The sequence below is a fragment of the Neoarius graeffei genome, chromosome 4, assembly GCF_027579695.1.
Source record: "Neoarius graeffei isolate fNeoGra1 chromosome 4, fNeoGra1.pri, whole genome shotgun sequence".
Lineage (NCBI taxonomy): Eukaryota > Metazoa > Chordata > Actinopteri > Siluriformes > Ariidae > Neoarius > Neoarius graeffei.
The window spans coordinates 65,104,317-65,128,030 of NC_083572.1; the positions used below are offsets into that span (position 1 = coordinate 65,104,317).

General features: G+C 44.1%; 1 protein-coding gene across 2 annotated transcripts in view; it reads left to right on the forward strand.

Annotated features, from left to right (window-relative positions):
• Positions 1-2,244: 2,244 nt before the first annotated feature.
• Positions 2,245-23,714, forward strand: part of aldh1l1 (aldehyde dehydrogenase 1 family, member L1) — a 44,221-nt gene continuing 22,751 nt past the window's right edge. For both annotated transcript variants that reach the window (XM_060919490.1, XM_060919491.1), the window contains exons 1-4: positions 2,245-2,323; positions 16,231-16,375; positions 22,578-22,812; positions 22,953-23,118. In XM_060919490.1, coding sequence (XP_060775473.1) covers positions 16,249-16,375; positions 22,578-22,812; positions 22,953-23,118 — 528 coding nt within the window. In that variant the 5' untranslated portion in view covers positions 2,245-2,323; positions 16,231-16,248. The remainder of the gene's footprint in view (positions 2,324-16,230; positions 16,376-22,577; positions 22,813-22,952; positions 23,119-23,714) is intronic.

The window sequence follows — 23,714 nt, forward strand, 5'->3', positions numbered from 1 at the left end:
TACTATTTGTAAGCAGAGATACTCTTAAAATATACCTTCAGCATGTTTGAATCAATGCCAGAATATCATCAGTTTGTTCGGATAAGTCTATTTAAATCCTACATTTAATGTAGGATTTATAAGAGAGTATGGTCTCACTACTGTCTGATACATCTAAGATCCAGCTGTGATGGATGGATTGGAGACCGTACCCTTAACGAAGAGACAGGAGGCAAAGTTGGAGGTGGTGGAGTTGAGGATGTTAAGGTTTGCGATGGGAGTGACAAGGTTGGACAGGATAAGGAACGAGTACGTCAGAGGGACAGCACATGTGGAGAGCTTGGGAATTAAGCTAAGAGAGATGAGACTGAGATGGTATGGGCACATCCTGAGAAGAGACGCAGAGCATGCTGGAAGGAGAATGTTGAGGATGGAGCTGCCAGGCACACAAAAATGAGGAAGGCCAAAGAGGAGATACATGGATGTGGTAGAGAAGGATGCGGAAGACAGGGAGCGATGGAGACGAAAGATCCGCTGTGGTGACCCCTAATCGGGAGCAGCCAGAAGAAGAAGATTTAACCTCTTATTTCTGAGATATTGCACGAACAAGAATTTCCCACTGACAGACTGATGGCAAAAATCTTCGACAGGCAGAACATTAGCCTCCTGAACATGTGGCATCTCTGTAGGACAAACAGAAAGGAAGCTGTTGAAGAAAAACTCTTTCAGGCTAGACCCCGAAGCCGTTTGTTTTCAGGATAATGGCTGGCTGATGAAATTATTGGCTGGCTAGCTGACTCAGCCAAAACCTTAATGGCTGCTGCAGCCACCAAAATGTTTATGGCTACAAATGGCTGATACTGTTTCTTCACGCCTATGGTCTACGTTCAATTGATTATAAGATGCAGTGTACTGGTTACACAGATACATAGGCTATTTCCACAACACAGTTTGGTTAAAAAACTGATTGTACTACAACAAATGGTGTATTTATGATAGCATTTATTGATTATAAGTTATTTATTTATTACATTTATTTATTATAAGTACTTAGATGTATTATTATTATCTCTCTCTCACACACACACACACACACGGGTCATTTAACGTGAAATCATATTTACCACAGGTCCCCTGGTCTCTTACTTCATTGTAAATATAAATCTAGCAAGATTGTAGTTCAATGCTAATAATAAGCTAATCTGGATTGTTCGAGGAAGGCATCTAGCTATCTACTCTCACTAGCAATGACCAGTGAAGGACTGGCAGCTATCTTACTATGATGAAAGTAGAGTGGTGGAGTACTTTTTTTTTTTTTTTATCAATCTCGAAGTATGTGAAACAAACAAACAAAAACACCTTTACACTTTCCCTCAGCAGCGGCAAAGAATGCAGCCATCTCGTCGATATCGGAGTCGATTGATGCTCTGGGTGGGTTCCCGGGTTCCCCAGTGTATCGTGGTAACGGTGTGAGGGGCGGGAAGCCAGACAGGTAGTCACAACGGCAAGCTTGTGGTGGCTCTCTGTGCTGTGATATCAGTTCTAAATCTCTACAGTGTATGCCTATACGTCTCTATTGCGTTACTACTAGTGTGTACAGTTGATCATGTTTGTGTCACTTTTCTTGTAGCTCATGATGTGGATAAAACCATTATTTGATGTACACAATTCTTAGTGGCTCAGCCAAATTTTATTAGATAGCGGCTCAAATTGGCTTACAAAATTATTGGCTGGCGGCGGCTCAAATTCTAAATGGCGGTTTTAGCGGCGCCTGGCGGCGGCTTCGGGGTCTATTTCAGGCATTTGACCTTGCTGTGACCCTGAATCTGTTTGGATCGCCCGAAAACATTCAGCGCATGCGCTGACACTTTTTTGGTTTGTCTTAACGAGTGTTCAGCGAATCAACTTTTCAGTCTTTTTTAATGTTAAGGTTAAATTAGGGCTGTGATACTGTATCTCTTCCTGAATGGGAATATGCATGGAGACAGACACAGCTGGTTCTATTGCGCATGCGTCCCACGCCACTGGCCTGAGCCTGCTGCTGTGCAGTGAGACTCTTTTCCGAAAATATAATGCCTTCACCACCTAGCGGTGGGGCAATGAAAAGAAAAACCAGAGAGATCCAAACCAACACTTAAAATTGCGTACTTTATTCAAATCTTGTGTACAGTTAGGGCGTATTTTTAAGGACGTGGCTCTTTGCTCCTCCTCTCATTGGCCGCTGAGGTATATACCCGCACCTGATTGGCTGTTCAAGCTGTCTGCCCAGCCGCAGAAATACATTTCAACCACTCCCATTGGACCGCTGTCTCACACACGAGGAGGGTCTTCAAGACGTGCAAAGGTATTCACTTTTCTTAAGTAGAGCGAAGTTGTTGTTTTACATAAACCGTGCTTAGATTAATTTATCATATGCAGTTTAGGGCATGTTGTGCTAAATGCATTGTGGATAGGGAACAGGTTTGAGGTTTGCAGGACTCTTTATGGAGTAAACAGGAGCTGGGACAGGTTTTTAAACCTTACAGTAAAGATAACAGTCAGTGAAAAGGCAATGAAGTGATTCGCCTTTTTGTTGTTGACAAAAACAGTCCAGAATGCAAGAATTAGCTCCATATGCACTCAGTTAGGCATACAGAGTAGTGATAGGCTTACTTCACGCCTCCTAAAATAACTCCTTAACTCATTTGACAGTGATGGAGATGTTAATGGCAGACTTCCAGCTTATTCCTCAGAGATTCACTGAAACCGTGCAAACAGCAAAGCGTTCTAAAGGAATCCCTTTAATTAAACAGTCTCACAGTAATAATAGCTATTTATATTGTTGTAGGCAGGAGTGAAGATGACTTTCGGCTTTTTAAAAATAAATAACTAAAATGTACAATCTAGAAAGAACACAAAAGCTGCCATATTTTGTAAAGTTATTCCAAGACAACGACTTCACACGTCTTCGAATGTTGTTCACGTTATCTATGGTATCTGTAAGTCCAGAAACGGTTCTGCGCCGTGAAGACATTTCAAAATAAAAGTCACGTACAGTAAATGACGCCTCAAGAGACCGCTGTTGAATACACGAGGAGAAACACAGTGCATGTGTACACTACCGTTCAAAAGTTTGGGGTCACTTTGAAATTTCCTTATTTTTGAAAGAAAAGTACTGTTCTTTTCAATGAAGATCACTTTAAACTAATCAGAAGTACACTCTCTATACGTTGCTAATGTGGTAAATGACTATTCTAGCTGCAAATGTCTGTTTTTTGGTGCAGTATCTACATACAGTGGGGCAAAAAAGTATTTAGTCAGTCACCAACTGTGCAAGTTCTCCCACTTAAAAAGATGAGAGAGGCCTGTAATTTTCATCATAGGTATACCTCAACTATGAGAGACAAAATGAGGGTGAAAAAAAAATCCAGAAAATCACATTGTCTGTCTGATTTTTAAATAATTTATTTGCAAATTATGGTGGAAAATAAGTATTTGGTCAATAACAAAAGTTCATCTCAATACTTTGTTATATACCCTTTGTTGGCAATGCATACATGTCAACCTTTGGTCAATCAAACCTGTATAACCAACCTTCAAAATCCGTATTTCCCTTATAAAATCCGTATAAGATGCAAATTAAAATAATTTACCTAAAATTTGAATGATAATTAACAATGATGTATCCCAGTTACTTTTTATTCAATATTAATAACAATAAACCTTCAGAATGAATACAAAGCTCCAATGTTTGACAAAAACACAGTGTTATCAGCGTAGTTACGAAGGAAATACTTCGTTGTTTGGAGACAGGTTTCACCGAGCGGCTATTATGCGCGAGACTTCATATTAGCCACAAAGTCAGGAAAATCTGTTCGTAAAATTACGTTATAATGACCAAATACAATGAAAAGTATTTTTCCAGTCTCACCTGTGAAAGGTAATCCCATGTGATCTCGTTTGGACGGTAAACCTGTTGGTACAGTTAAACGCAGCACATGAATGAGGCATCTTTATTCTCAGAATCGCCACTTTGCCACATCCAATATGGCGGCGAGGATGACGTTTGATTCTATGCAGAAGGCGGCGTCTATGTTTGTCTATGACTTCCGGGTTGGCGGGATTCTCGCAATGCGGTGTGCGCATGATCAAAAGTGGAACGAAGTCTCGCTACCACAAGATAACGCGCGATTTCATAAGACTCTTTACTGGCTGTCGTGGGAATTGATTATAGCTCTAGATAAATATTGAAGTTTTTTTAAAGAATCCGTATAACTTTATTTATACGCCCGTATACTACATTTATTGAATCAAATCTGTATAAAATACGGACATTCCGTATAGGTTGACATGTATGGCAATGACAGAGGTCAAACGTTTTCTGTAAGTCTTCACAAGGTTTTCACACACTGTTGCTGGTATTTTGGCCCATTCCTCCATGCAGATCTCCTCGAGAGCAGTGATTGTTTTGGGGCTGTCGCTGGGCAACACGGACTTTCAACTCCCTCCAAGATTTTCTATGGGGTTGAGATCTGGCGACTGGCTAGGCCACTCCAGGACCTTGAAATGCTTCTTACGAAGCCACTCCTTCATTGCCCGGGCGGTGTGTTTGGGATCATTGTCATGTTGAAAGACCCAGCCATGTTTCATCTTCAATGCCCTTGCTGATGGAAGGAGGTTTTCACTCAAAATCTCACGATACATGGCCCCATTCATTCTTTCCTTTACACGGATCAGTCGTCCTGGTCCCTTTGCAGAAAAACAGCCCCAAAGCATGATGTTTCCACCCCCATGCTTCACAGTAGGTATGGTGTTCTTTGGATGCAACTCAGCATTCTTTCTCCTCCAAACACAACAAGTTGAGTTTTTACCAAAAAGTTCTATTTTGGTTTCATCTGACCATATGACATTCTCCCAATCCTCTTCTGGATCATCCAAATGCTCTCTAGCAAACTTCAGATGGGCCTGGACATGTACTGGCTTAAGCAGGGGGACACGTCTGGCACTGCAGGATTTGAGTCCCTGGTGGCATAGTGTGTTACTGATGGTAGCCTTTGTTACTTTGGTCCCAGCTCTCTGCAGGTCATTCACTAGGTCCCCCCGTGTGGTTCTGGGATTTTTGCTCACCGTTCTTGTGATCATTTTGACCCCATGGGGTGAGATCTTGCGTGGAGCCCCAGATCGAGGGAGATTATCAGTGGTCTTGTATGTCTTCCATTTTCTAATAATTGCTCCCACAGTTGATTTCTTCACACCAAGCTGCTTACCTATTGCAGATTCAGTCTTCCCAGCCTGGTGCAGGTCTACAATTTTGTTTCTGGTGTCCTTTGACAGCTCTTTGGTCTTGGCCATAGTGGAGTTTGGAGTGTGACTGTTTGAGGTTGTAGACAGGTGTCTTTTATACTGATAACGAGTTCGAACAGGTGCCATTAATACAGGTAACGAGTGGAGGACAGAGGAGCCTCTTAAGGAAGAAGTTACAGGTCTGTGAGAGCCAGAAATCTTGCTTGTTTGTAGGTGACCAAATACTTATTTTACCGAGGAATTTACCAATTAATTCATTAAAAATCCTACAATGTGATTTCCTGGATTCTTTCCCCCCATTCTGTCTCTCATAGTTGAAGTGTACCAATGATGAAAATTACAGGCCTCTCATCTTTTTAAGTGGGAGAACTTGCACAATTGGTGGCTGACTAAATACTTTTTTGCCCCACTGTAGGTGTATAGAGGCCCATTTCCAGCAACTCTCACTCCAGTGTTCTAATGGTACAATGTGTTTGCTCATTGCCTCAGAAGGCTAATGGATGATTAGAAAACCCTTGTACAATCATGTTAGCACAGCTGAAAACAGTTTAGCTCTTTAGAGAAGCTATAAAACTGACCTTCCTTTGAGCAGATTGAGTTCCTGGAGCATCACATTTGTGGGGTCGATTAAATGCTCAAAATGGCCAGAAAAATGTCTTGACTATATTTTCTATTCATTTTACAACTTATGGTGGTAAATAAAAGTGCGACTTTTCATGGAAAACACAAAATTGTATGGGTGACCCCAAACTTTTGAACGGTAGTCTAACTGAACCGGATAATATTGCCTACATTTCACAATATACAGTGTTGTATAGTATAAAAGTCTTAGGCACCCTCTTTCATACTTGCCAACTTTTCAAAATTCTCATGGGGGAGAAAAGTGCATGAATGACATTTTCAATTGGATGAGGGTATGATGCGTGGTTGAAACGATAAAAACAGTGGATCCCAATTAATTGCAAACTATTTGAAATCTATACAATTAAAGAGTTTTTGAATTGTTGATATTGTTCTATCAATTACTCTAGGTTGTGGGATTCATGTATCAGGCATGAGAGAGCTCAGAGTGAAAAATCTGAAATAATACTCTTGTCTTGAATTTTAATATAATAACAATGAAAGGGTAGTCTGCTTAAATCAGATTTTTAGCAGAAAAATCTCATGCCTGAATATTGTATCCATACAGAGACCCACAGAAAATAACACAAGTGATGCTTTAGAAGAATGTTTTAGAATTTCTTAAAATAGTCACGGTGAATGAAAGTATTACTGGATTGCATCAAATGTGTTTTCCTTCTGTAAGCTCATGTAAAAATACAGAGAACTATAATATCTCCTCTCATCTCATTATCTCTAGCTGCTTTATCCTGTTCTACAGGGTCACAGGCAAGCTGGAGCCTATCCCAGCTGACTACGGGCGAAAGGCGGGGTACACCCTGGACAAGTTGCCAGGTCATCACAGGGCTGACACATAGACACAGACAACCATTCACACTCACATTCACACCTACGGTCAATTTAGAGTCACCAGTTAACCTAACCTGCATGTCTTTGGACTGTGGGGGAAACCGGAGCACCCGGAGGAAACCCACGCGGACACGGGGAGAACATGCAAACTCCGCACAGAAAGGCCCTTGCCGGCCCCGGGGCTCAAACCCGGACCTTCTTGCTGTGAGGCGACAGCGCTAACCACTACACCACCATGCCGCCAACTATAATATCATATATATAAATTAAATTTTAATAATATTTGACCAAAATAGTCACAACTCAATTAAATAAATACTGCACTGTCTTAGTACTACTAAAATGCATCTCTCTCACTAAACACTTTCCAACAGAATTTTTAAAAAGCACGAGAAATCCTATCGGAATGCATCAAAGGAATTTGCTCATTTGCAAACTTTGACTGAAAATTTTCAAGCAAAATTTAAAAATGGCACTATAAATACTACCATACTATCAAAATATACTCATCTCTTCTCGTTATCTCTAGCCGCTTTATCCTGTTCTGCAGGGTCCAGTGTTGCCAGATACTGCTGACGTTTTCCAGCCCAAAATATGTTCAAAACCCACCAAAATGCACTTAAAACCGCCCAAAATGTACTTGATGCCTATCTTCTAAAGTAAAAATATGCAGCTAAAGACCAGTATACTATGTGTAAATCAAACAACAATGCAAACAACTTCTAAATGGCAACATGAGACCGTCAGTGCTGGAGGTGAAAAATCTGCTGTCTGGTACTAGGCTACGTATGGTTGAATCAGATTATAACTTTGCAATCATCTGCTGTGTTCTGAATCCTACATGCACCAGTAGGTGACGCACACGCATAATATTATGTAGGCTACGATGCATATCTAACATCTGCATTGCTGAGGTTATTTATTTTTATTTGTCTTTTATTTATTTATCTTTTTATTTATCCTGTTTGTTTAATTAATTTTATAGGCCTAGTTATTCTGCTTAATTTATTTTTGTCTACATCCATGTATTTTCTTCATCTGTTGTCCTGATACTGTTTTTTTTTTTTTTTGTATTTTGCCCACTTTGGCATCTTGACTAGCCGTCGTTCACTAACTGCACTCTGTATCGTGTGATGCCCACGATCTCTGACTGAGTCACAGAAGTGTTTAATATGGATTGGATTGGATGTAGACTAGTGGACGTAGATAGTACATAGAATGTGCTGCATCAAAGTCCTTCTAAGGCTATAGAAGTGCATTCTCACACAGAACGTTGGTGTGAAATATTTATAAACATCTGATTAAAAACCTGCTGAACTAACGTCAGACCCACCCAATTTTTGTCAACCAGCCCAAGCCATTTTTTGCTCGCAAAGTAGAATTCAAAATCGCCCTATTGGGCGGGAAACCGCCCAATCTGGCAACACTGATAGGGTTGCAGGCAAGCTGGAGTCTATCCCAGCTGACTACAGGCGAAAGGCGGGGTACACCCTGGACAAGTCGCCAGGTCATCACAGGGCTGACACATAGACACAGACAACCATTCACACCTACGGTCAATTTAGAGTCACCAGTTAACCTAACCTGCATGTCTTTGGACTGTGGGGGAAACCGGAGCACCCGGAGGAAACCCACGCAGACACAGGGAGAACATGCAAACTCCGCACGGAAAGGCCCTTGCCGGCCACGGGGCTCGAACCTGGACCTTCTTGCTGTGAGGCGACAGCGCTAACCACTACACCACCGTGCTGCCCCAGTGAAAAGTTTTATACTGAAAATGTCTGTGAACTAGTAAATAAAGCTAACAAATTGATTGGTTTAAAATATTGTGGCTAGTGTTTGTCTGCTCAGCACAAAGACGGCCTGTTTTTTTTTGTTCATTACTGGTCATGGAAATTCAGGTTCTTAGTCCATGAAAGACAGGGAGTCTGACATTTCACTTACGAGGAATCCTGTCAGGAGCCAGTGTGACAGTAAAAGTCTCCAGAAGAGCTATGGCTAGTTTTGCATGATGCTCAGTAAAACTTGCCAGTTAATTTCCTTATAAAACTGCACAAGTTGTACCTGAGACTACTATTTTTTTTTTTTTTAAAGCAAAGAGTTGTCATACCATATACATACATACCGCGAGTTGGCCTAGTAGTTAGCGTGTCCGCCTCTTGATCGGGAGATTGCGAGTTCTACTCACGGTCAGGTCATACCAAAGACCGTCATAAAAATGGTACCTACTGCCGTCTGGCAAGGCACGCTGTAATACAGATGCAAGTGGGGAGTCAAACTCTCGTGGTTACCAGAGGACTAGTCCCCCACTGTAACCCTAGCTAGGTAATGGGCGAGAGGCCGAGGGCTACGGAGATCGGCGCTGCCCTATGCGCCACATGGCATGGGAAGGACTTTGATTTGATTTTGATATATATAATTTTTTTTTTTTTTTTTTTTTTTATTCAGGAAGCTCATGTCACATAGCGTGATTTTTCAATGAGGTTCTGTCTATAAAACATTGCAATAATTACAAAAATTCACAAATTATAACACAAATACAAAAAAAAACTATTTACAAATCAAATATTACAATTATAAAGTTAAATAATCCTTAACTTTCAATTTAAAAATATGCAAATTTTTAATTGAACGTAGGTCCCTTGGCAAATTGTTCCAGTCTTGGCCAATACTTTGTAGTAGTGTTTGTTTTCCCCAATTTCTTTTGGCTTTTGTTAAAGGACATGGGACATGAAACATAAATGCACGCTATATCAGTTTCTTTCCATTAAAAATATGAATTAATTGCATCAACAAATACAAAATCATCTATTAAATTCAGCAAAATCGTTATATTCGTGATGATTATATGGCATTTCTGCTCGAGCTCCGATATGCATATTTTACAACCGGAAGAGCCGCTGTCACGTGATCATACGTCACAAAAACTTTCGGGCACAACACAAGCGGGTAGATGAATGGAGAAGTGAATGACAAGAAAATTTTTTTATAGTCTTTAACGTACATTGAACATCATGGTGTATTGTGCTGCTTATGGTTGCAATAATTCCAATGGGAAATGCCCTGGAGTAAGTTTTTTTGCATTCCCCAAGGACCCGAAGCTGAGGAAAGTGTGGGCTCACTACTGCCGTAGAAAAAACTTTGCACCTACTGTTTCCCACAAACTGTGTTCGGACCATTTCACTGAGGATTCTTTCAACTTTAATACTCAGGTACTGAGCGATATTAATTGCCAAGACCAAATTTAAGAGGCCGTATAGCCGGGTTCATGGAGGCAGTGATAGCGCCATAATATACAGGGCCTAACATTCCTACAACTGTAGAGACAGTCAAGAAATCCTGTAACATTAATGGACATTTAAATAAATGTTATGTTGGTAAGTTTGTTTAACTTCTCTTAATTTTCATCTCTTTCGCCAAATGGCGTAGTGTTGTTGGCTGTGTGATGGCGTTTCGCCATTTTGAATGTTTTCATCTCAGACTCTGGAAGCATTGTATCTCAATCAATCTCGAAAAATATCAGCAAAAAAAAAACTAGCTTGCAACGGACTTTAGCTAGATCTATGATGAACTTTCAATGTATGATACAAAAATAATACTTCTTTCAACAGATCATTAGCCTTTGAGCAGAATTGTTTTTAACTTACCAGGAAGTGTTATCGAGCCGACCGCTTTCAGTTTCATGGGGATTGAATGAACTCTCACTCTCAGAATCATCTGACCCGTCAGAGTAAAGACAAGATCCATGTTCATGTGAATTTCCAGCTATCGGTTCGAATTGATAGGGTCTAACTTCACATCTCTGTGAAACATCAGGAATGTCACTGTCGATGGTGTCCATTTCGGTAACCTGTTTACATTAGATTCCCAAGCGCTGGCTCCTTGGAAAGTTTTTGTGACGTCACGGGTCACGTGACCACCTAGCTAATTAACAAATCATTGTTTTACGCTGATGTATAAAAAAGTTGAATAATGTGATGATTTTCACATTTTTGACGCCCTGCAGTGATTTAGATGGCATTTCTTATGTCCTTTATACATAATTATACCCAGAAAAAAATCCATGTCCCATATCCTTTAAGCGAATGCCATTTCTTTTCCTGGTGTGGTAGCTATGGAAGTCCTTGCTGCATTTGATTTTGATGTCACTATCGATAAAACCATTGAGATATTTGAAGGCCAGTAATACTCTATGGCACGACATTGCTTAAAAGGATATTTCGGGATTTTTGACATGAATCTGTATGGCATCCCCATCAATAGTGTCGTGCAAACACACTGACTTACCCCTGACAGCATCCTGTGAGTCCAGTTCTTGTCCAGTTTTGGTCCAGACGAAAGTAGTCCGGCAAGTTTGTTGGGGTCACGAAAGTAAAACGTTTTTCGTCTCAAAACAGTATGTGTTCAAAAGAGTGATATATTTGCATCACAAAACCGTTGCCAAATAAAAAGTCAGACCTCGAAATCGCTTGGCACTATTTTCTCTCCCTTCTTATCACTGCGCGCTGCCGCCAGGTGACAGCCACGGCTGTTTCATTCATTGTTTACTAGTGATGGGAATTTCGGCTCTTTTTCGGGAGCCGGCTCTTTTGGCTCTTCTTACTATAAGGAGCCGGCTCTTTCGGCTCCTGAGATTTTATTTTTGATTTAAAGGAATACGCCACCCCCAGATGAAATTGAGTCAGTCCCTAGAGTTGGATGAGTGAGCCAAAGCGTTTTGTAGCCGACCCAGCCATTGTCCTGATCTATAAACGCCCAGGTTAGCTTAGCTTAGCGTAGTCACTGTAATCAGGCGTGTCCAGCTAGCATTGTCGTTACAAAAGTGAATTAAATAACTCAAGATTGTTTATAATTATTTCTCATGACTTGTACAGTCACATCGAGTACACATATCAATGCAAATTAACACGAAGGGATTTACTAGACCAATTTATATCTGGAACTATTTTCAGCCACAGCACAGGCAAAGCACCGCTGCAGGCGCAAAGACACCGCGCAGCGCCTGAAAACGGGTGCGCAGCGCCTGAAAACCCGTTTTCAGGCGCTGCGCGGTGTCTTTGCACCTTCCTTTTCCTACCTATTCCTTTAATTACTGCAATTAACTAGTTAATTCTGATTCTATTTCTCCTCAGTTATAATCTGTCCTGCTTTTGAAAAGATCCTCTCTGGGGGGACAGATGCTGCCACTATTGAGGTATTTCACCTGACGTCACAGGGTCACGTGACGCCCCGGTGTCCACCATTTTGGACGGCAAGCTAGCTAATGTCAACAACAGTAGCTAGTATGTTACTGTAGCAATATTTACGTTCAGTCATTTGGATGACTGTTAAAACCTTTCAGTCTCAAGTTTTTCCTTTACTGGATTTACTAGTTTACTGAGCTAGCGCGCGATGGCTCCCGGCTTGGCCGGCGAGCGCGCGATGGCTCCCGGCTTGGCCGGCGAGCGCGCGATGGCTCCCGGCTTGGCCGGCGAGCGCGCGATGGCTCCCGGCTTGGCCGGCGAGCGCGCGATGGCTCCCGGCTTGGCCGGCGAGCGCGCGATGGCTCCCGGCTTGGCCGGCGAGCGCGCGATGGCTCCCGGCTTGGCCGGCGAGCGCGCGATGGCTCCCGGCTTGGCCGGCGAGCGCGCGATGGCTCCCGGCTTGGCCGGCGAGCGCGCGATGGCTCCCGGCTTGGCCGGCGAGCGCGCGATGGCTCCCGGCTTGGCCGGCGAGCGCGCGATGGCTCCCGGCTTGGCCGAGCGCGCTAGCTCAGTAAACTAGTAAATCCAGTAAAGGAAAAACTTGAGACTGAAAGGTTTTAACAGTCATCCAAATGACTGAACGTAAATATTGCTACAGTAACATACCAGCTACGATGTTGTTGACATTAGCTAGTGCTAACAGCTAGTTGCTAATACACTGCTACAACTACACCGACCCTAATAATACAGGTCTTAGTCATTGCCTGGTAACAGCAAATTTATAACGGGCCATGTCTCAACAGACTAAGAAGTTATTTCAATGACATTTAATAACATTTTGTTTATCCTGAGGACCGAAAGTAAATGAAAATGTGAACAAACCTTAGCTGTAATCAGATGGCGACCACCGGCTCCAGGGACGACCCGCTGATGTAGGCATGTTACCCAGCCTGACACAAAATATTTGTAGGCATCCAAACTCGTATACGCTTTCAGATCAATACCTGTGTATGGTGATGGGTTTTTAACGACATAGGTACACAGATCATGTGGGCCGAAGTCAGGTAAAGACGAGGGCTTCGTGTACTTCCGTACGTCAGTGAACAATCCTGGTGGAAGCAGGTAAACGTCGTTCTCTAAGCCTGCTAACCTCAATTTTTGCAAATACCTCTCCCTCTGCTCGCCCTGTAAATGCCCTACATCACTGGATAGTGAAGGTGTTTTCTGGATCTCGCTCCTTTTTCTTTTATGTTTTTCGTTTGTCGCCTTCCTCGCATTCAAACTGATTCGAATCGTGCCGTCCAAAATGGCAGCATCACATGACTTGGTCACGTGAGTGAAATACCTCAATACACATCCTCCGTGCCATCGCGTGTGTAAGCCGTGGATAGAGTGCAGCCTTGGTCTCCCACCAGCTTAGTGGGTCTGCGTTTCGCTGTCACCTGGCGGTAGCGCGCAGTGATGAGAAGGGAGAGAAAATAGTGCCAAGCGATTTCGAGGTCTGACTTTTTATTTGGCAACGGTTTTGTGATGCAAATATATCACTCTTTTGAACACATACTGTTTTGAGACGAAAAACGTTTTACTTTCGTGACCCCAACAAACTTGCCGGACTACTTTCGTCTGGACCAAAACTGGACAAGAACTGGACTCACAGGATGCTGTCAGGGGTAAGTCAGTGTGTTTGCACGACACTATTGATGGGGATGCCATACAGATTCATGTCAAAAATCCCGAACTATCCTTTTAAGCGTTTTCCACCTAAGTTCACATCAGTCGGAGATGAGTATACTGGAACATTCAATATCAATTTGGCACATACCAAATATATCACAAAGAGTTGTCATACCAAATATTGATTCCCCCCCCCCCCAATTCATTACTGTTTACTGCTCTTTGTAGTATTTTATTTTTTTTTTAATGGGCTTTTTTTGCAATCATGGTTGTCTTTTTGAATAACACCAACTAGCGCCAGTGTGTGTGTATATACTGGAGTTTCATATTCATTATTTTACAGGGACACACCAGCCCTACCTACAGCACTAATGTTTCTTATATTCTTATAAATATATCTCTAAGAGTCAAATGTGGGCTCAGTTTTGACCTTGTGGTCATTTCACTTAATTAAATATTGCATTTAGATTTTACTTTTTAAATTCAGAATTGCATTTTTAACCCTAACTAGGTTTTACTTTGAGATGTATACTTTTCATTCACAATAGAAAGATATTTAAGTGTAAGTAAATTTTTTTTTTTTTTTCAACCGAAGTGCTTCCGACAGTATCTTTTTCTCTGTTAAAAATCTCCTCTCTGGAAAACACTCACCATATGATGAGGTTGTAAATTTAATATAAATTTTTTTTTTTTTTAAAGAAAATATTTATCTCTTCTAGGCGGCACAGTGGTGTAGTGATTAGCGCTGTCGCCTCACAGCAAGAAGGTCCGGGTTCGAGCCCCGTGGCCGGCGAGGGCCTTTCTGTGTGGAGTTTGCATGTTCTCCCTGTGTCCGCGTGGGTTTCCTCCGGGTGCTCCGGTTTCCCCCACAGTCCAAAGACATGCAGGTTAGGTTAACTGGTGACTCTAAATTGACCGTAGGTGTGAATGTGAGTATGAATGGTTGTCTGTGTCTATGTGTCGGCCCTGTGATGTGCTGGCGACTTGTCCAGGGTGTACCCTGCCTTTCGCCCGTAGTCAGCTGGGATAGGCTCCAGCTTGCCTGCGACCCTGTAGAACAGGATAAAGCGGCTAGAGATAATGAGATGAGATGAGATTTATCTTTTCTGAAGCAGAATACTCTGTTGCACAGTTTAAAAAAAAAAAAAAAAAAGGCCTTGAAACAGATGTGATGCACATTTGCAGCAGAGATTCACATGTGGTTGAACTGTGTGTCTATCAAACGTCCTCGCCAGAAAACCACAAGGATCACCACTTCTGTTATTACAGTTACTACCATGTACAAACATTGCTGCACAGTACTTTAAAATTTGTACTTAAAATCACATGCATTTCAACAGTTTTTCCACTGTGTATGTTACTCTTGTAGACTATAAGAAAGTGGGTCAGTTTTAAAAATACATACAGTAAGTCAATAAATCAACAAGGTAAAAAAACATAACTTTAAATCCAGCATACATTAAGCAAAAGATAATATCTGGTTAAGAAATTCTGATGGATAAAGAGTGGTGGTCAGTTTACCGCTTTTGAAAAGCTAACCTTCTTGTGTTGCACATTTCACCACGTGCAAGGCAGTGTGGACAGTCCTGCTCTTTCCCCTTTGTGTATGTCTCCTAGTCCTCATCTGTCATTGACAGACATTTCTTGTGGAACCTGAATCTATACCATGGGCTGAAATGGAGCATCAGTCTCCCCACCCCATTCCCTTCCATTTCTCTCCTCTAAAGCCCTAACCATCTGCTATAGATCAATAATGCAGAATATAGAAAATCTTCCATTCAATCCATTTTCACAAATTTGGTAAGGTCTCTCATGCTTAATTACACATGTATTATATTTCTCCTTTAAAAGAAACTGTCAGAAATGACCTACTTTTTTTTTTCCCAGTTTGACCACTTGCTACTTTTAAAATATAATATTAAATCCAACCCTTTTTGTCCACCTTTAAATAGCCACAAGGATTAAAACATTTCTATTAGGGCTGTCCGAGGAAACGTAGACTTTTCAGAATATTTGTGTATTCAAAGGTAATAATATATCCATATCTGAATGTTTAAGATCCCATGTTTTACTTTCAGTTCCCTAATGTCTGTTGAGAGGTCCTTTTGAATAAATATCTGAATAAAATGCACATCGTTTATAATGAACAATTTTTCAATAAAAAAATTATGCACAAGACTTTATAAAAACATGATATTCTTTGAAGATGGATTTTTTTTTCTCCATGTGATGAGACTGTATGTACAGTAGATTTAAATCTGGCTCTTTGTTTTGGTTTTGTCTTCGTGTCGCAATAATGAAATATTTCGCAATATAGCAAATATTTCTGTTGCTACAACAATGTGGGTAAGCAACAGGTTGAACAAGTAGTTGTTAAGTACCGCTTCATCGCCCCTTTTACTACTTTTAATTCTTTTGAAATGGGGAAATAAAGAAGTGGTTCTTGACCTAAAGAGTCCAGATTGGAGCTCTTATTGGTACCTCTGGATCAGTTGTATTATGCAAATGTGACACTAAAGTACAAAAAGTGTGTGTGTTTCAGAGCAGCTGGAAGTATTTCTATATGTAGTCCGTGGTTGTGGTGTATAATATTTGGTGCATAAATATCCTGCTTAGTTTGATTTCTGTATCTTTTCTCAAGGTTCACTTTGGGTTCAGGATGAAGATTGCTGTGATTGGCCAGAGCCTTTTTGGACAGGAAGTGTATAAAGAGCTGAGGAAGGAGGGCCACACTATTGTTGGGGTGTTTACCATACCTGACAAAGATGGAAAGGCTGACCCACTGGGTGAGACTTTAATTCCTCTTTATTCTTCTTATGATGTTGGTATAACCAGGCAGATAATTATTAAGGCATTCAGGAGCTGGATCAGGTGTTGTAGGAGTATGTAACTTTTTTTTTTTTCTAACTGCAGGACAAAAGGGCTGCAGAAGTAGAACTGAGAACCACAGAATTATCTAGTATCATTTGGAGAACTTTCTTTAATGTGCAGTGCTACTGATAGGCTTAAGAGCCACAGGTGGTCAGAGTCCCCCTTTGGACTTTATTATAGTTCACAATGTGACCTTCTCCCAGCATACCTGAGGCTCAGTGACGTAAGAAAACATTTTGTGTACTGGGCTTACATGTTTAGGAGTGTATCCGAGCTGTTCAGTTGCACAACAAATATTGTTATTACCCTATTTGGGACTGAATTTCTGGCTTCTCTGTACAATTTAGAAGGAAAAATACCCTTGTCGTTCTTAGAAGGGTAAACTGATATTAGGTAACTGGCTAATTTTTGATACAAATGTTAGCAATACTTGCTGCTGAGATGAGTGTGCTAGTTGTCCGATGATCTAGCTAGTTAAAGTAGCTATGAGGTAGCTTGACAGGGAGGGCAGTTGCTAATCAGTACAAATTGTTAGGACTAGGACTGTTTTGGCCTCTAGAGGCCGCTGTTATTTCCTTTTCATGTCGTGTTTATTTTGGCCTCTAGAGGCCGCCACTGTTCCTGTGTTTTGTGTTTGTGTTAATTGCCTAATTATCTTCACCTGTGTCCTTAATTAGTTTGTCTATTTATACCCCTGAGTTCAGTCCTCTTGTCACGGAGTCTTTGTGCTGTTATGTTTATCTCCAGTTTCCTTTGTACTGTGTTTTTTGATCTTCCTAGCTTTTGTATTTTTGCACTTTGCTTTTCTTTTGGATTATACTCTTTGGTTTTTTTGTTGTCTTTTGTTTTGCCCTGTATATAGTGTATATAGTTTAAATAAACCTTTTGATTCTTTTTCTACTTCCGCCTCACGCCTCTGCATTTGAGTCATCCCCCTGGTGGCCTAGTGGGGGTTTGCTGGATTATCACACCAACGAACCAGGTTCGAATCCCAGCAAAACCCTAACAGAAAGACTCCGTCATGACCGACTCAGCAGAGGCTGCTTCAACTGTCTACCCGGCCAACCTTCAGGGAATTATGGCAGCTTTGACACGCTTCGGAGCGACCATGGACGCTCATGGACGTACGCTCACCAGCCAACGTGAGGCCCTCGCTCGCCACGAGGAACTGCTTCAGCAAATTGGGAAAACCCTGGCACAGCTGACATCTCTGCCTGCATCTCCTGCTCCTGATCCAGTTCCTGCTCCTGATCCAGCTCCCACTCCTGCTCCAGTGCCTCCTGCAATGCTGCCTTCTTCACCTCGCGAACCCAGCCTTCCTGCACCACAGAGGTATGACGGCAAGCACAGTGAGTGCCGAGAGTTCCTTACCCAGTGTCAACTCACCTTTGAGCTTCAGCCTACCACCTACACTACGGATCGCCGCAAGATTGCCTTTGTGATCACCTTATTAGCTGGTAAGGCGCGAGCCTGGGCTACTGCTATCTGGCAAAGACAGGGACCTGAGTGCTTTGATTTCCAGCTGTTTTCTGAAGAGATGCTTCGGGTCTTCGATCAGGCAGACATCAGTACCGACGCAGCCCGAAAGCTCATGTCCATCCGGCAAGGAGGAAGCGTCGCAGATTACGCCATCTCGTTCCGAACACTCGCAGCAGTAAGTGGATGGAACGAGACTGCCCTGGTGTCAGCCTTCCACCATGGTCTGTCTGACCCCATCAAGGACGGTCTGGCCTCTATTGGATGCCCAAGTGACCTCGAAACCCTCATCTCACATGCTATTCGTCTGGACAACAGGATGAGAGAACGCCACCAAGCCTTGAGCCCCCCCAGCCTCCCTACCTCTACCTGGAGACCGTCTACCTCCTTCAGTGACTGTCCAGAACCCATGCAAGTGGGTCGTACTCGCCTCTCCGCATCTGAGAGGGAGCGCAGAAGGAGGGACAAGTGCTGCATCTACTGTGGCAAGCCTGGTCACTTCCGAGCATCATGTCCCGAACTCTTGGGAAAAGGACCGCCCCGTCCAGCCGAGGGAGGGTTGTGACGGGGCCTACCCTCTCTCCCGGACTCCCTGGCCAAGGAATCTACATCCCGGTCTCCATCTCCTGGGGTGAGTCTGTCCACTCTTGTCAAGCTTTGATAGACTCAGGGGCGGCTGGGAACTTTATGGATATTCACTTCGCCCAAAGCATCAATATTCCGACTGCACCTCTTGAAGTCCCACTGTCTGTGTCTGCCCTCGATGGCCAAGCGTTAGGTGATGGAAGAGTCACCCAAGTTACTTCTCCAGTTTTCCTCCAGTCTCAAGGTCACAAGGAAGAAATATCCCTGCACCTGATTCCTTCACCTGAGTTCCCAGTTATTCTAGGCCTTCCTTGGCTTACTCGCCACAACCCTCGCATAGACTGGGTAACAAGCCAGGTTGTGGAATGGGGCCCTGCATGCCATGCCTCTTGTCTGCTCTCTAGCTCTCCTGTGTCTCCTGCCGAGCCCCCTGATCTCACCGAGTTATCTCAAGTTCCCACAGAGTACTGGGATCTCAAGGAGGTATTCAGCAAGAGCAGGGCCGCCGTTCTTCCTCCGCACCGGGCCTACGACTGTGCCATCGACTTGCTCCCTGGGACTACCCCTCCTCGTGGCAGACTGTTTTCACTCTCTCAGCCAGAACGCAAGGCCATGGAGGAATACCTCAAAGATGCCCTGGTCTCTGGGTTTATTCGACCCTCCACTTCACCTGCTGGAGCCGGCTTCTTCTTTGTCGGCAAGAAGGATGGGGGGCTCCGACCATGTATTGATTACAGGGGCCTGAATAAGATCACTGTGCGCAACCGATATCCCCTTCCGCTGATGTCCACAGCTTTCGACCTGCTCCAAGGCGCCACCGTCTTCACCAAGTTGGACCTACGGAACGCATACCACCTCATCCGTATCCGACAGGGAGACGAGTGGAAGACTGCCTTTAACACCCCGTCTGGGCACTACGAATACCAGGTGATGCCCTTCGGACTCACCAACGCACCAGCTGTTTTTCAGGCCCTAATCAACGACGTCTTAAGGGACATGATTAACCTATACGTTTTTGTCTACCTCGACGACATCCTTATCTTTTCCAAGACCGTGCAGGAGCACCGCCACCATGTCCGCCAGGTTCTCCAGAGGCTGCTACAGAACAATCTGTTCGCCAAGGCCCAGAAATGCGAATTTCATGTTCCCGAGGTCTCCTTTCTGGGATTTATTGTACGGACAGGCCAACTCCAAATGGACCCTGCCAAGACCCTGGCCGTCCGGGATTGGCCTACTCCCAAGTCCGTTAAGGAGGTTCAGCGGTTCTTAGGATTCGCTAACTTCTACCGCAAGTTCATCAGGAACTTCAGTTCTGTGGCAGCACCCATGTCTGACCTCACCAAAGGGACAGGTGGATCTTATGGCTGGTCTCCTCAGGCAGAAAAGGCGTTCAAAGACCTCAAGGACCGCTTCTGCACGGCACCCATTCTGGTTCTCCCGGACACCTCCCAACCATTCATCGTGGAGGTGGACGCCTCGGACAGTGGTGTCGGCGCGGTGCTCTCTCAACGTTCGGAAGGAAAGCTGCACCCCTGCGCTTACTTCTCCCACCGCCTGAGTCCTGCTGAGTCCCGGTACGATGTGGGGGATCGAGAACTGCTAGCGGTCAAACTGGCCCTTGAGGAGTGGAGGCACTGGCTGGAGGGAGCACAACATCCATTCCTGGTTTGGACTGACCACAAGAACCTGGAGTACCTCCAGCAAGCCAAGAGACTGAACCCTCGACAGGCTAGGTGGGCCCTGTTTTTCAGTCGGTTTGACTTCACCCTCTCATACCGCCCCGGCTCCAAGAACACCAAACCTGACGCACTGTCCAGACTGTTCTCTGCCACTAACAGGGAGAATGAAGTCGGGCCTATTATCCCTGTGTCCCGGATTGTGGCCCCTGTCCGCTGGGGTATTGAGGAGGCTGTCCGACGAGCCCAACGCCAGGACCCCGGTCCTGGGACGGGGCCACCAGGCCTCTTGTACGTCCCACATCAAGCCCGGGCCAAGGTTCTCCAGTGGGGTCACTCTTCCCCTCTCACCGCCCACCCGGGAGCTCGGAGGACCCTGGACTTCCTGAAAAGACGCTTCTGGTGGCCTAACATGGAGAAGGAAGTAAGGTCATTTGTCCTGTCCTGTGAGGTTTGCACCAGAACCAAGAACCCACGACAGCGTCCCCAGGGTCTCCTGCATCCTCTGACCATTCCCCGGCGTCCCTGGTCCCACGTGGCAGTCGACTTTATCACGGGTCTCCCTGAGTCACAAGGTAACACGGTCATTTTGGTCTTAGTTGACAGATTCTCCAAGGCCTGCCGCTTCATACCACTGTGCAAACTCCCCTCTGCTCTTGAAACTGCGAAACTTTTGTTTAATCATGTCTTCCGAGTCTTTGGTCTTCCACAGGACATCGTCTCAGACCGAGGGCCCCAGTTCTCCTCCCGAGTGTGGCACGGGTTCTGCAAGGTCATCGGAGCCACTGCCAGCCTCTCCTCTGGGTTTCACCCACAGTCCAATGGTCAGACGGAGAGGCTCAACCAGGACCTGGAAACCACCCTGCGAGGCCTGGCTATGGATAACCCGACATCGTGGAGCACCTGGCTGCCATGGGCGGAGTACGCCCACAACACCCTGCAGTCATCGGCCACCAAGCTGTCGCCATTCCAGTGCCAATTCGGGTTCCAGCCACCTCTGTTCCCGGACCAGGAGGAGGACGCGGGGGTGCCCTCGGTCAACCAATATGTGAGACGGTGTCGCAAGACCTGGAGCAAGGTCAGGAAGACCCTCATACAGACCTCCAGAACCAACCAGACTCAGGCCAACCGCCATAGAAGACCTGCACACGCTTTCCGCCCTGGGCAGCGTGTTTGGCTGTCCACTAAGGACCTTCCACTGCGGGTGGAGAACCGCAAGCTTGCTCCTCGCTACATTGGCCCCTTCAAGGTGGTGCGCAGGGTGAACCCTGTCTCCTACCGGCTCCAGTTGCCCCGGACTCTGAGGATCAACCCCACTTTCCATGTTTCCCTGTTACGGCCCGTACTGACATCTACGTATGCCCCTGCCCCTAGGAACCCCCCACCCCCCCGCATCTTCCAGGGGCAGACTGTGTTCACTGTGAATCGCCTGCTTGACTCCCGCCGGGTCCGCGGCGGGTTGCAATATCTGGTGGACTGGGAGGGCTATGGTCCTGAGGAGCGCTGCTGGGTTCCTGCTCGGGATGTCCTTGATAAAGAACTATGTCGGGACTTCCATTCGGCCCATCCGGATCGCCCTGGGAACGTCAGGAGACGCTCCTAGAGGGGGGGGTCCTGTTAGGACTAGGACTGTTTTGGCCTCTAGAGGCCGCTGTTATTTCCTTTTCATGTCGTGTTTATTTTGGCCTCTAGAGGCCGCCACTGTTCCTGTGTTTTGTGTTTGTGTTAATTGCCTAATTATCTTCACCTGTGTCCTTAATTAGTTTGTCTATTTATACCCCTGAGTTCAGTCCTCTTGTCACGGAGTCTTTGTGCTGTTATGTTTATCTCCAGTTTCCTTTGTACTGTGTTTTTTGATCTTCCTAGCTTTTGTATTTTTGCACTTTGCTTTTCTTTTGGATTATACTCTTTGGTTTTTTTGTTGTCTTTTGTTTTGCCCTGTATATAGTGTATATAGTTTAAATAAACCTTTTGATTCTTTTTCTACTTCCGCCTCACGCCTCTGCATTTGAGTCATCCCCCTGGTGGCCTAGTGGGGGTTTGCTGGATTATCACACCAACGAACCAGGTTCGAATCCCAGCAAAACCCTAACACAAATGAAAAGAATCGCCCTCGAGATGGCAATGATTAATCAGTGTGATATGACCATGAAATGAAAGGATATTGTGTTTCCCCACAGCTGTAACACCAACATGCTAGCAATAGGAGTTGAGTACTATTTCAGTTGTAGCCTTGCTGCTGATGTTTTTTGACTGTTAATTGTGGGGAGCAGTTATGAACTGATGAGTCTCCAGATCTGTTAACTGTCACTTCTGCAGTGAAATACATTTTTTCAACCTCATATATGAGCTAAAATGGATTGAATGTGGAATACCTCAGGTGCTGAAGCAGAGAAAGATGGCGTGGCGGTGTTCAAGTTTCCACGCTGGCGGGTAAAGGGCAAAGCCATTGATGAGGTGGTGGCACAGTATAAGGCTGTGGGAGCTGAACTCAACGTTCTGCCCTTCTGTTCTCAATTCATTCCGATGGAGGTGATAGACCACCCACAGCATGGCTCCATCATCTACCACCCCTCACTGCTACCCCGCCACAGAGGAGCCTCCGCCATTAACTGGTGTGTGTGTGTGTGTGTGTGAGATCGAGATTAATCAACATGTTTAGTAGCAAATAGCACTGTAAATATTATGTTCTCTGCTTATTGCACATACAGGCCATTTTGTCATTATCCAAAAGTCACTATTGCATTGTTTATAGGACTCTTATCCATGGCGACAAAAAAGGTGGGTTTACAGTGTTTTGGGCTGATGACGGACTGGACACCGGGCCAATTCTATTGCAGAAAGAGTGTGATGTAGATCCTGATGACACTGTGAATACCATCTATAAGCGCTTCTTGTTTCCAGAGGGAATCAAAGGAATGGTGAGAATCAGTGCTGGAAGTTACTACAACCATATTTTAACCATCGTAAATTCAGTATGGGTGGATGATAAAATGTTGCAGCATATTGTTTTTGTAAGGTTTTGTTAGCAATATGACCACAAAATACACTTTTTTGAGGAAAACAAGCCAAATAAAAAGATCATAAAATCATTGAATACCTACTATATATCTTAATATCTCTAACATATTGGTACAAATATTTATCTGGCATGCTTGTAACTGGTACAAGCAGTCGTGATTGATTGCTACTTGTTTGGGTTAGTTAAATCCTTGAGCTTTATCTTCACTTGCACATTCTGCTCTCTACTTGGTGAAGGTTATGTTGACCAGTAATGTCTTTCTTCTTTTGATAAGACTATGATCCTGACGGGTGACGTAATGGTACATACTATCTCTTTTCTTTCATACAGTAGTGTAGTCTAAACCAGTGATGTAATGCTTCAGCACCCATTTACGTTAGACATGGATAACTTGGCTTTGTCAATTAAGTCCTCATCCAATCACACTGCTACAACACACTCAAAACAAAATATGTGTGTGTGTGTATGTGTATGTATGTTTGTCCTACAATAAAC